The 14,790-nt window shown below is 48.6% G+C and overlaps 1 protein-coding gene across 1 annotated transcript; it reads right to left on the reverse strand.

Annotated features, from left to right (window-relative positions):
• Nucleotides 1–12,222: 12,222 nt before the first annotated feature.
• On the reverse strand, nt 12,223–14,418 carry LPAR5 (lysophosphatidic acid receptor 5). Its single transcript, XM_015420734.1, has one exon. It carries the CDS (start codon nt 13,975–13,977, stop codon nt 12,862–12,864), a length of 1,116 nt encoding a protein of 371 aa, XP_015276220.1. The 5' UTR covers nt 13,978–14,418; the 3' UTR covers nt 12,223–12,861.
• Between the last annotated feature and the right edge of the window lie 372 nt (nt 14,419–14,790).

Here is a 14,790-nt window from a genome sequence, read left to right on the forward strand (position 1 = left end):
AGCAGGTAGAGAATGAAGTACTTTTCTCCCTTTCTCACAATACAAGAACTCGTGGGCACTCAATGAAATTGCTGAGCAGTCGGGTTAGAACAGATAAAAGGAAGTCCTTCTTCACCCAAAGAGTGATTAACACATGGAACACTGCCACAGGAGGTGGTGGCAGCTACAAGCATGGACAGCTTCAAGAGGAATTGGATAAACATCTGGAGCAGAGGTCCATCAGTGGCTATTAGCCACAAGGTATAGACAGGGACTCTGGGGCAAGTGATGCTCTGTAAGCAGGTAGAGAATGAAGTACTTTTCTCCCTTTCTCACAATACAAGAACTCGTGGGCACTCAATGAAATTGCTGAGCAGTCGGGTTAGAACAGATAAAAGGAAGTCCTTCTTCACCCAAAGAGTGATTAACACATGGAACACTGCCACAGGAGGTGGTGGCAGCTACAAGCATGGACAGCTTCAAGAGGAATTGGATAAACATCTGGAGCAGAGGTCCATCAGTGGCTATTAGCCACAAGGTATAGACAGGGACTCTGGGGCAAGTGATGCTCTGTCTTCTTGGTGCTTGGTGTGAGAACCATTGCTCTAGGTAGGTCTTTTAAACCATTAAGACTACATTTTTAGTAGTGGAAGCGAAGGGGGCTTGATGTGAGCACCATGTAATACTTTTTTTTTTGCTAGCACTATTAGTGTATGTCAAGGATCTCCAACGCGGTGCCCACTGATACCTTTCTGGTGCCTGGTGAGTGTGTTGTTGTTTTTAAGTCGGTGGGGGCTAAGTGGGGCTCCAGCCCAGCAGGGCTCCTGATTGGTCACTGCTGATCTGATTCACTGTGCAGACTGCAAAACCTGATCCTAAACTTTTCACAGCGTCGGTTGCAATCTCTCTCACACTCCTGTCTCCCAGTCTATTTTCAAAAAAATTATTCCTCATGTCCCCTGCACTTGTGCTTTCCACCTCCCATGGCAGCCATTTTGTGGTTGTACCCCCCACCCACCCTTTGTCAGAATTCCAGAGGTGCCCACAGGCCCAAAAAGGCTGGGGACCAATGCCCCCTCTAAGCTGTGGAGTGTTGTGAGCAAATTGTGAACGAACGACTGGGCTCCTGCATAAATTATTTTGCTCTGGAGCCATCCTTCCTGAGCTAAAACAAAAATGTGTGAGCTGGAGGCTAAAAAAACTGTGAGCTAGCTCACACTAACTCAGCTTAGAGAGAACACTGCCCAGGAGGCCCAGTGGTTCACCAGCCAGTTAGGTGTAGTGGTTAAGTGCGCGGACTCTAATCTGGGAGAACCGGGTTTGATTCCCCACTCCTCCACTTGCACCTGCTGATGTGACCTTGGGTCAGTCACAAGCTCTGGCACAGCTGTCCTTGAAAAAGAGCAGTTTCTGTCAAGAGCTCTCTCAGCCCCACCCACCTCACAGGGTGTCTGTTGTGGGGAGGGGAAGGGAAAGGAGTTTGTAAGCCGCTCTGAGACTCCAAGTGAAGGGCAGGGTATAAATCCAGTCTCCTCCTCCTCCTCTTCTTCTTCTTCTATGTTGCTTAAGACTGCTGTTCTAGCACTGCTTCTGATTGGCTCCAGCAGACTTCTCAAGATATGGACAATACAAGGAGATCGGTTTCTATAGATATCCTCTGGCATAATCTGCAGTTTATCCTAAAACATTTCCTCATGGTAATGGGGACTGCAGCCTGGGTGTACCCACCCCCCGACGTGGGGGCCCTGTAGACACACATACATGGAAGATCTGCACTGGTGTATTCTAGGAGTGGATACCGAGAGACCTTCAACCAATACTTAATGATTTCTCCCCCTGTTGTAGAGCAAGCCCAGCTTTCCCTCACCCACGCATCTCCTCAGCAGATCTGACTGACTATCAAGGATTCAAACACTACTCTGTTACCTATTTGTAGGCAGCCTTTCTGCCTTTTGATCCCCCCCCCCCAAATTCAACATCCATTTAAATGTCAGTTCATGGCTTTACAATCAGGAAGGATGGCTCCAGAGCAAACTAATTTATGCAGTAGCTCAGTCGTTCGCTCACGACAAAGTTTTATTCAAGTGATGAGCAGTCGTGTGCGTGCACACTTCATCAGATACAACGAAATGGAAGTTACCAGTCCGTACATATAGGCAGAGTGTCCATGATCAAATTAGATGTTGTATTATTGTGGGTGAGTTGTTTGCAATTGGGGGGCCTGAGAGGAGACGGATGGCGCATGAGGGCAGGGTCTTGGTTAATTACTCCCAGCATCCTACAGTTCAGGATACATCTGCCCATCAATCTCGAATTTTAACATATTTATTTCATTCATTATGCCCCCCCTCCCGGAATTAAACCCAAACAAATGGTAGCCTAAGCTTGTTATTCCGGTTTGGCCCTTGCATCTGTTAAATATCTTCATTATGCTGGATGCTAATTTGCTGCCCGGCCTCTACCTAGATGTATGGACTGGTCATTTCCATTTCATTGTATCTGAAGAAGTGTTGTGTGCACACAAAAGCTTATACCTTGAGCAAAGCTTTGTTGGTCTTAAAGGTGCCACTGGACTCAAAACTTTGTTCTGGACTAGGATCTGTGAGACATGGGTTCAGGTTCCCATTCTGCCTGGGAAACTTGCTGGGTGACCTTGGGCCGCTCACATTCTCTCTCAGCCTAGCCTACCTCGCAGTGCTGTTGTGAGACAAAATGGAGGAGGGGAGAATATGTTGTAAGCCACTTTGGGTCCCCAGTGGGGAGAAAGGCAGGATATAAATGAAGTAAACAAACAAACCTCAAGATAGCTCCCCTCTCCTTTACTTTAAGAAACAGCATTTGGGACAGGACCGTAGCTAACACGGGGCCCATGGGGCCTCCCCTCCCCGGTTTTTGTGGGCCCCTCCCCCAATCCTCAGCTCCACCTCCCTCCCACGGCCCCCTCAGCCCTGATCGATCACTTCTTCTCTCCTCCTCCGGGCTCTAGATGGCTGGGCTCATGGCAAAGCCAGCCACAGCCCAGGCGAGCGAGCGAATGAGCGGGTGGGTGGCGGCATTTGGCCCTGGGTCGGCCTCCGCTGGGCCAGGCTGGATGGGACGAGGCCTGGCCTGGCGCTTGTCACCGGGTGGCACTGAGCAGGCAAGCGGCGGGCCAGGGACTCCGACTCAAGCAGCGAGGCGATTTGTGCCCACCGCGGGCAGGGCGAGGTGGCAGGGAGGGAGGCAGGGTGGCCCTGGTGGCTCGGAGCAGTAGCCGCGCCACAGTAGCTGCGCCACCCCTGTGAGGAAGGCCAGCCGAGGCTGCGGAGGCTGTGGGGGGGCACCAAGTGCTTCTCCCGGCGGGGGGGCGAGAGCAACAATGGGAGGGGCTGCTGGCCGGAGGCACCGAGCCATTCCTGTCCCACCCGGGTAACAAAGAGGCCACATGTGGCTGGGGGGGGGGGGCGGGGAACCCCCCCAACACCCCCAGCAGGACAACGAGGGGACAAACAGAAAGAGGAGCTGAGCCTGAGCCCCCACCAGTGTTCCCTCTGAGCTGGGTTAGTGTGGGCTAGCTCACCGTTTTTTAGCCTCCGGCTCATACGTTTCTGCCTTAGCTCAGGAAGGATGGCTCCAGAGCAAACTAACTTATGCAGCAGCTAAATTGCTCGCTCACAACTGTAATGCAAGTATTATTATTTATTATTTATTGTATTTATTAAATATTAAATATTTCGTTATTTAGAAGTATGAACATGGCATGGCAGTACTGCACAGACATAATGGCAGGCCCACTGAGAAAAACATTGGCCCCCTGAGCAAAACGTTGTGAGCTACGGACCTGATTCGGGAAGGCAAGAAAGTGGCTTCTTCAAATCACTGGCTATTGAGAGTTTAAATAAACTCACAGCTGAAGAAAAATACTTTACTCAAAAGTCACCACTCTTAGCAGAATGCTGGTAAATTTAGACCAGGCCCATAGCGTGCGCCTTGGTGTTTAGTCATGCCGGCCACATGACCACGGAAACGTCTTCGGACAGCGCTGCCTCTTTGGCTTGGAAACGGAGGTGAGCACCGCAACCCTAGAGTTGGACTCAACTGGCTTTCGAGCAAGGGAACCTTTACCTTTACCTGTTACCATAGCTATGGTGGACTATTCGGGGCTCCACAAGGACAGCCCCACAAGATTTTCCCTTGAAAACCCCTTTTTAAGACTTTTAAAAAAAACATTGGTCCCTTCATCGACCTTGTTGATGCCTTCCCTTCTCTTCCATACAATGAAGGGAAGCAAAACTATCTTTCCTTTGTGTATAACATAGGGGGGGGGAATCTGAGGAAGAAGTAAAATTGACAGTGCCAAAATTGACAGGTGGTGGTGAAAGAGTAATATTTGCTTAAGGCAAAAAAATAAATAAATTTCCTATTCATTGAGAACTTCAGCGGCACAAGATAATTTTTTGCCCCCAAAGCCACAACATTCTGGCTACTGGCCTGATTCAGACACCAGGGGGCAGCAGAGGAACAGAGTAGAACAGTTACATTGACGGGGAGGAGGAGGCGGCCCCGCGTTCCCTCTCACAACATAGGGGGCAGTGCCTGTACACAGACCATGAAACACGTGCGCCACCTACCGGTTGTAAGAAAAAAAAATGCGAGGCTCACGCACGAACGCTGACATCAAGCGGACCCGCACATGCATTGACGGTCATCCATGAACTTTTAGCTGGGATTCCCGTGAAACGAACAAGTGAAAATCGGAACGTTAATCCCCAGAATCCCTGGAATGGTGAGACGGTTACGTGGAAGTACAAGGAACGCAGGACAAACTTCGACGGCTTCCCAAATGAAAACAAACAAAAAACACACCATACATGTGCCCATCTTGATCTTGTCAAGGACGGGAAGGGGAGAGAATCTGGATCATGGCTTTAGCACTGGGCGAGGTGTTTTAACCCTTTCCTTTGTACCTTTCCACACCGTGAAAACTGCACTGTTTTCAAGTCCCCCGGAGGGGATAGGGGCAGTTGCCAGCTCCAGGTCGGGAGATTTGGGGGTGGAGCTTGGGGAGGACAGAAACTTCACTGGGGTACGATGCCACAGAGTCCACCCTCCAAAGCAGCCATTTTCTCCAGGGGAACTGATCTCTGTAGTCTGGAGAGGAGCCGTAATTCCAGGGGAATCCCCAGGTCCCACCTGGAGGCTGGCATCCCATTGTCCTACTGGGTGTAGTGGGGGGGGAGCAATCTTCTACTGAGCGTAATTTCAGCTCGGGGAGAGCCTAATTTAGATCAGGAGAATGACGCAGGAGTTCTGACTTCCCTTGCCCAGCACAGAGCCTGTGACTTGGGGAGGGGGCACTGCAGGGTTTGGTGGGTGTAGTGTATTCAGATGCTGCCCTGAATGCACCAGGAGGTATGTGAATCCTCCCATAGAGGAGCCATGCAAAGCTTCAGCTTCGGCAGGGATTCGCGCCGAAATGTATTGTGGCCAATCAGATTTAAATGTTTGTAAGCGGGACCGCTTATGATTGGTCGTTCATGCACACAACCTGATAGGTTGGTTTAATGTATAGTAGGTGTGGCTACATTAGCCCGGAATGTATAAATACCGAACCAGCTGCAATGGAATCGGAGTTGAGAGTTCGGGCTATCAAGAGTTGTACCGTGTCAGAAGAAGTCGATTGAAGAGCTGAATAAACCTGAGTTTTCTGAAATCACTCTCTGACTATTTTGTTAAGCACGGACTTAACAGTGGGGGGAGGATTAAAAAACAAAATTACCACACCAGGAGATTCCATCACAAATTTCCAACACAGCATGTCGTTTGGCCCATCAGAACAATGATTAGCAGAGGCAAAAACCGCACTCGGCCGGAATGCGTCCGTACAGTCCAGAAACCCCTCCACAAGTTACTGAGCTACCAGCAGGACTGGACAGACAGGCCTACTTCGCAGCACAGTCTTCAGTGGCAAAGACCAGGGTCAGCCCGTCTCAGCAGCTTCTCTCCAAACTCTTCCCCCTTCTTCCGACCTTGAAATCCCTAAGCCGAGCTGTCAGACGTCAGAACAACAGAGAAAAACGGGGTGCATCAGCAAATGTTGCCATTTCATATAATGTTAACCGTTAGGGTTCTGTTTGGGTCTCTCCCCCCATTTTGTTAATACACGAATGCACATCCTTGAGAACAGTGCAGCAAATCGTTGTTATTTGATGAAACAATGGAAAGAATGCATTCCTTTTGCGATCAAATCAGTCAATCCTAAAAGAAATCGACCCTGACTGTTCCCTGGAAGGCCAGATAATGAAACTGAAGCTCAAATACTTTGGCCACCAGATGAGAAGGGAGCACTCACTGGAGAAGACCCTGATGCTGGGAAAGACTGAAAGGTCAAAGAAGACGGGGACGGCAAAGGATGAGATGGTTGGACAGTGTCATGGATGCAATGAACATGAAGTTGAGCCAGCTTCAGAGGATGGTGGAAGACAGGAGGGCCTGGCGTGATCTTGTCTATGGGGTCGCAAAGAGTCAGACTCGACTGTGTGACTGAACAACAAGTCCTAGAGGATTTTTGTACCGGGCAAAGTGAGTAGTGCTTTCTGGGTGTATCCGCACTTGCGCTGATTTAGCAGTCGTTCCATGAGAATTTTGGAAATTGTAGTTCTGAGGGGGGATGAAGAGGCTCCCCCACGAACCACAATTAAATGGCCAACCCACGCCTGGGGTGTCGGGGGCTATGTGGTGGTCACTTCCTGGTGACGCTCTAGGCTGCCTCCCTGTGTCTCTATGTATGCATGAAGGTAGATTCAGGTGGAGCAGCCGTGTTGGTCTGAAGCAGCAGAGCGAAGTTTGAGTTCGGTGGCACCTTCAAGACCAACAAAGTTTGATTCAAGGCATAAGCTTTTGTGTGCGTCCACACTTCTTCAGATACTGGAGGGAGAGGAAATAGAGTTTTTAGGTTATGGGGTTTTTTTAAGTGGAAGTGGTTTGAAAGAATGACTACCACTTACCAGCGTGGGTAAACAGAACAAAGTTTGAGTCCAGTGGCACCTTTAAGACTAACAAAGCTTTATTCAAGGTGTAAGCTTTGCGTGTTCACGCACACACCCTCATATACAGATTTGCACACAAAAGCTTTTACCTTACTGCTTCAAAATAACACGGCTAACCGCCTGAATCTGTCTTTGGGTAATAAACAGAGTTCTGCAGGGCTTTTTTTGTAGAAAAAGCCCAGCAGGAACTCATTAGCATAATAGGCCACATCCAACAACAGAAACTCATTAGCATATCCAGCCACACCCATGAGAGCATAGCTCATTAGCATATTAGGCCGCACCCCGTTATCAGAAGTGTGCTCATCGAGCCACACCCACCTTCTGCTTGTTATTCTGTTTACCTTGTTTGTTTTCAAAACTCAGGGCTTTTTTTGTAGCAGGAACTCCTTTGCATGTTAGGCCACACACCCCTAATGTAGCCAATCCTAATTAGTTTCTGCTGCTGGGTGTGGCCTATTATGCTAATGAGTTCCTGCTGGGCGTGGCCACCTCGGGAGCCAGCCGGAACTCTGTTCCTGTGCGTTCCTGCCCAAAAATAGCCCTGGAAGTTCTGTATTGTTCCAAAAACTTGCAAGATCTAAGCTGAGCCCGACAAAAATGTTCGTGTATACCTTAGAAAGCGATGCCTAGTAAGTTCTTTCTGCTCCGTTAAAATCTATTTTCTGGACTGCAGACAACACAGCTTAGCATTTCTCGCCATGCAAAGCTTTGTTTCTTCCTCAAGTTAGGGGCAGGCAGCAGTTTTTAAGAGAACTGAAAGTCGTCTGAGACAGGCACCCATTTCCCTGAGGTACTCTCATATGTTTCTCTTCTCAGTGCCGCCTCTGGTCAAATGGGTTTTAACAGGGCTGGGAGGATTAAAAAACAAAATTACCACACCAGGAGATTCCATCACAAATTTCCAACACAGCATGTCGTTTGGCCCATCAGAACAATGATTAGCAGAGGCAAAAACCGCACTCCGTCCGTACAGTCCAGAAACCCCTCCACAAGTTACTGAGCTACCAGCAGGACTGGACAGACAGGCCTACCTCGCAGCACAGTCTTCAGTGGCAAAGACCAGGGTCAGCCCGTCTCAGCAGCTGAGCAGGACAAAAATGTTTGTGAATACCTTAGAAAGCGATACCTAGTAAGTTCTTTCTGCTCCGTTAAGATCTATTTTCTGGACTGCAGACAACACAGCTTAGCATTTCTCGCCATGCAAAGCTTTGTTTCTTCCTCAAGTTAGGGGCAGGCAGCAGTTTTTAAGAGAACTGAAAGTCATCTGAGACAGGCACCCATTTCCCTGAGGTACTCTCATATGTTTCTCTTCTCAGTGCCGCCTCTGGTCAAATGGGTTTTAACAGGGCTCTTTTTGTAGAAAAAGCCCAGCAGGAACTCATTAGCATAATAGGCCACACCCAACAGTGGAAACTCATTAGCATATTAGGCCACACCCCTGACAGCACAGCTTATTAGCACATTAGCACATAACCCCCATGTTACCAGAAGTGTGGTCATCCAGCCACACCCACCTTTCCCTTCTTATTCTGTTTACCTTGTTTGTTGTCAAGACCCAGGGCCTTTTTTTGTAGCAGGAACTCCTTTGCATGTTAGGCCACACACCCCTAATGTAGCCAATCCTAATTAGTTCCTGCTGTTGGGTGTGGCCTATTATGCTAATGAGTTCCTGCTGGGCGTGGCCAACTCGGGAGCCAGCCGGAACTGCGTTCCTGTGCGTTCCTGCCCAAAAATAGCCCTGGGTTTTAAGAACTATTGAGCTCTCCAGATCTTTTTCCTGGCAGCTCAAGGGAGGGAAAATGGTGATACATGATAAGAGGAGGGGTGGGATCAAGAAACATCAATATGAGATAACTAAAGCTAATTATTTTACCTCACAGTCACTGAAAATTTATGGGATGAACAGCTGTCAACCTTCCATGGTGTGTCTGCCTCTGTGTGGGAAACTAGTCATCCAGCGTGGTGTTTTGAGGTAATTTGTAATCATCCACAGCAATCAGAAAGGCAGGGACATGCTCGAAACCAAATGAGGGGACACTTCAAAAGTCCTGTTCACATGTTACAGAGCACATACATCCTGCGTGTATGTGCTGACATCTGTATGGAAGAAAGATCCAATGCATGCACATTTTATAAATGGCAACTGGCAGCACTACCTGGATAAATGTGGGGTTTCAGTCGCATGTTCAGCTATATACATGTTGAATGTAACATGAGAACTATTGAACACAATGTGGTGTAGTAGTTCAGCGGCAAGAATATTATATGCCAAATACTGGAAGGCACAAGATGTACCAAAAAAGCAAGAATATATACAAAAACTGATGGAAACAGCGGAAAGTGATAAATTGACTTTGTTGATAAGCGGATCCACAAACTACACATTTCAGAACACATGGAGGCGCCTTTATAATTGGTATAATAGTGCAAATCATTGTAACCTAAAAATGTAATCCCTGGAGCAAAGTAGAGATTAGATCATTGAGATAGCAGGTATAGATGTTGGTTTTAAGATACAAAAACATGAGCTCATAGAAAATAATGTTATGTGATATTATATTAGATAGAGAATATCTAAGAGGCAATTAATGGAAACATAAGCATTTGATAACCCCATTTGTGTTGTATGTGTGTATGTTCGGTTTGTCTCTTATGAAAAAACAAATAAAATTCTACCCTTTGAGGGTAGATTTTTTAAAAAATGTGGGTTAAGAGCAGCGGACTCTAATCTGGGGGAACTGGGTTTGATTTCCCCTCTCCTCCACATGCAGCTGCTGGGTGACCTTGGGCAAGCCACAGTTCTCTCTGAGCTGCTCTCACGAGCAGTTCTCAAAAGAGCTCTCTCAGCCCCACCTACCTCACAGGCAATGTTCCCTCTAAGCTGTGGAGTTTTGTGAGCAAAAATCCTACTTTGTGAGCTACGGGCATTAAAGTTGTGAGTGAGCGATTCGGCTACTGCATAAATTAGTTTGCTCTGGAGCCTTCCTTCCTGAGCTAAGACAAAAACGTGTGAGCCGGAGGCTAAAAAACTGCGAGCTAGTTCACACTAACTCAGCTTAGAGGGAACACTGCTCACAGGGTGTCTGTTGTGGGGAGAGGGAGGGAGGGAGATTGTAAGCCATTCTGAGACTCCTTGAGATAAAGAAAAGCAGAGTATAAAAACCAGCACTTCTCCTTCTCCTTCTCCTCCCCCCTCCTCCCAGGGAGCTTCCATGGTGGACGTGGGGATTTTAGCCTGGGTCGCCCAGGGTCTAGCCCACCCCTACCCCACACTGGTTCTTTTTGTTGTGGTTCCTTCTCCCAGCGGTCTCTTCCCTTGGCCCCTCCCTGCTTCCTCTGCCCCTTTCTCCCTTCATCCTTTCCACAGATCCCTGATGTCCTGCTGTTGCAGCCATCAGGTGGCCAATGGAAGATTGCCAGAACGCAGCCCGAGGATTCTGCAGGGCCCTCCTCCTTTTGTTTTTCTCCCATCCCTCACAGCTGTGAGCAGAACTCCAGATGTGTGGCATGAGGGTGGGGGTACGAAAATGGGAGACAGGGGTGGAAAAACACGTGGGAGTTTCCTCTTGTCTTTGGCCTCATTGGCAGTTTAAGGAGAGAGTGTGAATGATCCAGCTGTGGCAACCCATACAGACATGCGAGAACCAGTCCGAACTTGGCAGCTTCAAACATGCAGGTGTGTCTACAGGTGTGGGCATACCACACGCTGCTTCCAGGTGTTCAAATTACTATCACAGTAGTGATCTCCCCCCCCCCCCGTAGACGTTTTCGGCAGTTCAAGCATCCGCCCTCATTGTTCATGTAATATATTCTTACCCTGCCCTTCTTCCAAGGAACTCAGGGCAGCATACAGCATTCTCCCCTCCTCCCTGTGAGGTAGGTGAGGCTGGCAGAGACAGAGAAAAGAGCAAGAATCCAGCAGCACCTTTTAAGACTCACAAAATTTTTGGCAGGGTAGGAGCTTTCGTGACTCCCTGCTCACTTCTTCAGATACAGCTAGAATGTGAGTCCGTCTGTCCTATATATTGGAAAGTGGAGTGATTTCAGATGCCAAAATGACATTAGCAGGCCACTGACAATAGTAGGTGTTATTGGATTAGGGGTGATATGCAGAGAGGTAGTAGGTGTGGAGAAATCAGCACCGGTAATGAGACAGGAAACCTAGGTCTCGATTCAGCCCAGGTGGATGCTTGTCTTAGGTTTTGTTATCAGTTGCAGTTCGGGAGTCTTTCTTTCTAATCTCCCTTTGAAGTTCCTTTGTAAGAGAGGGAGAGGGAGAGACTCCTCACTTCGTGAAAGGAAGTTGTAGAACCCAAAGAAAAAGGCTGTATTTGCTCTAGTGAAAGTCTCTCTCTTTTGGAGCAAGACTCCTCTCACTTAGCAGAAGGGAGTTGTAGGAGCGGACGAGTTGCATGTTGGTTCTTTCTCCCTGTTGCATATTCCACACAAGCAATACTTAGGGCATAACCAGTGGTTTTTGTACTGGGACTTTCTCCCAGACCAGAAGGGAGGGCCAAGTTAGCTTGGTTGCTATAAAGACATCAGACATTATGATCGTGTGTACCAGGAGGCTGCCATCCGTACCAACTGGCAGCGTACACTACCCGTGATGCTCCAGATATGTGTGGTTGTCATGTTGTCTAAAAGAGGCAAAGTGCAGGATTGTCTGCATGCCAAACCTCTTTACACAATACACTGAAGTCTAAATTTTCAGGGTGTTGGCTTCTGTATACACCATAGCTGAAAATCAATATGTTGATCCTTTCAGGCAGCACAGTGACTGCATTTATCAGGAAGATCCATGGTTAATAACCTCCTGGTACATGCCTGGCAACCTGGCACTGCTATGTCACTTCCAGGGAAAACTTGGAAGTGGTGTACAGCAGCTCTAGGAACCACTGGAAACTCTATGGTAAAACCATAGAGTTACCAATGATTCCTAGAGCTACCCTAAGCCACTTCTAGTATTTCTGACAGAGTGGCGCAGAGGGTTCTTAAAAAAAAAAAATTATCGCACTACCTCTTGGAGAAGTGGTGGGCAACTACGGGGAGGTCTGGCAGTTCTAGCAATGTCTGAAGAGCCCTGTTGTTTAGATATGTTGTTCCCGCTCTTGGAATCAGCCTGTTTGCATGTACAATTTAATACATGAAGTATCTGCAGCTAAGAGCCAACATCATAGGCCTGCCTACAAGCACAAACTGAGCAAGGGCATAAAAAAGATCATATATTTAATTATTAAAATAATGTTAAACTATATGTTTTCTTTTCAGTGTAGAATCATTAAGCATGTTTTCAAGATACTGGATGAAAAGCTAGTTAGCACTTGCTGAGAGGCTTAGTAAGAGCAGCTTTTACAACTTTCATAGTCCCTGTGCCAGCAGTCAAAAGCAATAAATAGCAGCCACTGAATAACATTCATGGGAAAGAGAACACTGGAAATGGCTGATACAGGATTGGACAGTAGCACTTAGCATTTTTTGCACAGCTTTGTACAGGAGCAGTCTACCTGAGCAGTGTGAACTTTGAATTTCAACAGCTGTGCCCCAAGAGGTCATTTTTAATACCCTTTGGTGCTGGTTTCTAGAGAGGAGTATAGCATAAACGTGAGAGTCTGCCCTGGACGTATAATCCAAGCAACAACACTGCTATCTTGTATGCAGTGTTCATGTGAACAGACCTCGCCCAGGAATGAACACAAAAGTCTAAAAATAATGTCTGAAACCACCCGGGGAAATATGGAGCTGCCTTTGCTTGACTTTGACTAAACATCTGCCCCTCCCTCTCCATATTCGAGTTTCGTCATCATTATCTTTTCACCCTGTTCCGAAGTTCCCGAAGTCACCAGCGTTCTTATATTTCAGAGTCTTCAATGGGGCTGTTTAAAAATATCTTAGGAGGAGCAAAGGGCAAATCCTTGTGCGGGAGGATCAAGTGCCGGACCGGGAACCGTTTGGCTTCTGCCTTAGTGTTTCCCCGGAGAGGTTTGCTTTGCATCACCCGAGTCTGAAGCGTTCCCGTCTCAGAGTCCCAAGCTTGCCCCCGCCGCAGTTTCTTTAACGTGTTTCGGAAGCCCTCCGTATTGAAGTAATAGATCAAGGGGTCCAGGGTGCAGTTCATACTGGCCAAAAGCACTGTCACGACCAAGGCCTGGCGCACCAAATCCTTCGTCAGCTGCTCAGTCGGGAACACGCGGGCCTTAATCATCCCGTAAGCTGCCAGGATGATGTTATAAGGGACAAAGCAGATGATAAAGATGACCAAGTTGACCACGAGCAGGCGGATCGTCTTCTGCTGGCGCAGGCTTTGCTCCCGCCCCGGCTTGCACAGTTTCCGGAAGATTCTAATCGAGCAGTAGGTCACAGAAGTGAGAGGCAGGAGAAAGCCGAGAATCTCTGCCAGAACGACCAAGGGGAAGAGTCCCTTCTGCCACAGGTCGTTACTGAAGCTTTCGAAACACAGCGTGACGTTCTGGTTTTCCTTCCGACAGGACGTGGTTTTGTGAACGCCAGCCACTGGGATTGAGCCTATCAGGATCAGCACCCACACCACCAGGCAGAGCAGCCGGGCCACCTTAGGGCGCCGGAGGTGGCGCCAGCGGAGCGGGTAGACGATGGCGACAAAGCGGTCCAGGTTGATGCACATCAGGAAGAGGCAGCTGCCGTACATGTTGATCTGGAAGACGGAGCCAGAGACCTGGCAAGGGAACGTCCCGAAGGGCCATTCCCCGACGGCGTAGTAGTAGATACGGAACGGCAGAGATACTGTGAAAAGGAGGTCGCTCACAGCCAAGTTCAGCATGTAGATGCTCACCACAGACTTGATGCGCAGGTAGTACAGGAAGATCCAGAGGGCCGCAACGTTGAGAAGCAAGCCGGCTGTGAAGATCAGGCTGTATCCAATCAGGTGAAGCTTGTGGCTGGCACTGCGGTCCTTACACAGTTCCAAAGACTGGTTGTCCGATGACATCCCGGTGACCAACAAAGGGCCTCGGAAGGGTCTCTTGTGATGCCCGGGGGAAACTGAGGAAGCGGGAGGACTCCTCCCTCAGGGAAAAGCGTGCCACGGGAAACCCACAGGGACCCACTCGGAGCTCATTTCTTTCCTTGGCGATTCAACTGCCGCTGGACGGTTTCTGTGACATTGTCTCTTGGAGGTCTAGGCCCCAGGCGCCTTCAGAGATCCCGATCAGGAGTCCTCGGCGGCGCCATTCTGGTTCACAAAGCGATCCGCCTGGAGGGAAACGAGAGAGGCCGTTTCTAGCAGGAGACTTACTCCCGAAGGAAGCTGAGGAATGGGACGGAGGTGGGAGGGAAAGTGTAAAAACCAAGGAAGGAAGGAAAAGACAACACAGACAGGATCACAGATATCAGAGGAGGGGTAATATACGGAGGTTATTAAACTTCAGAGGCAGGAAAGGGAGTTGTCTAGACTCTGCTGGTTATCTGTATTAATTTAGAAGCTAAGTAAGCATCAGATGCAAACACGTAATTAAACCTGTGAAGCTTTTTTTAAAAAAGGTTCAGGTAAGGGTGGTTTTGTTGTGGTGAGACAAAATGGGCGACTGACACCTGCTCCCGCATTTTGGTTCTGCACTTCAAACCGTCCCCCAACCACTTTCCCTCTCAACAGGGTTCCAGATGCAGTAAACATTGGGGTGGCCAGCTCTGGGTGGGGAACTCCCTGGAAATTTGGAGGGGGGTGGAGCCTGAGGAGGGCGGGGTTTGGGGAGGGGACTTCAATGGGGCATCATGCCAGAGAGTCCAACCTTCCAAAGCGGCC

Source organism: Gekko japonicus, unplaced genomic scaffold (assembly GCF_001447785.1).
Source record: "Gekko japonicus isolate JY-2015 unplaced genomic scaffold, Gekko_japonicus_V1.1 scaffold1516, whole genome shotgun sequence".
NCBI lineage: Eukaryota > Metazoa > Chordata > Lepidosauria > Squamata > Gekkonidae > Gekko > Gekko japonicus.

Coding starts and splice junctions, on each gene's coding strand:
- LPAR5 (XM_015420734.1), bottom strand. CDS start 13,977: ATGTCATCGGACAACCAGTCTTTGGAACTGTGTAAGGACCGCAGTGCC.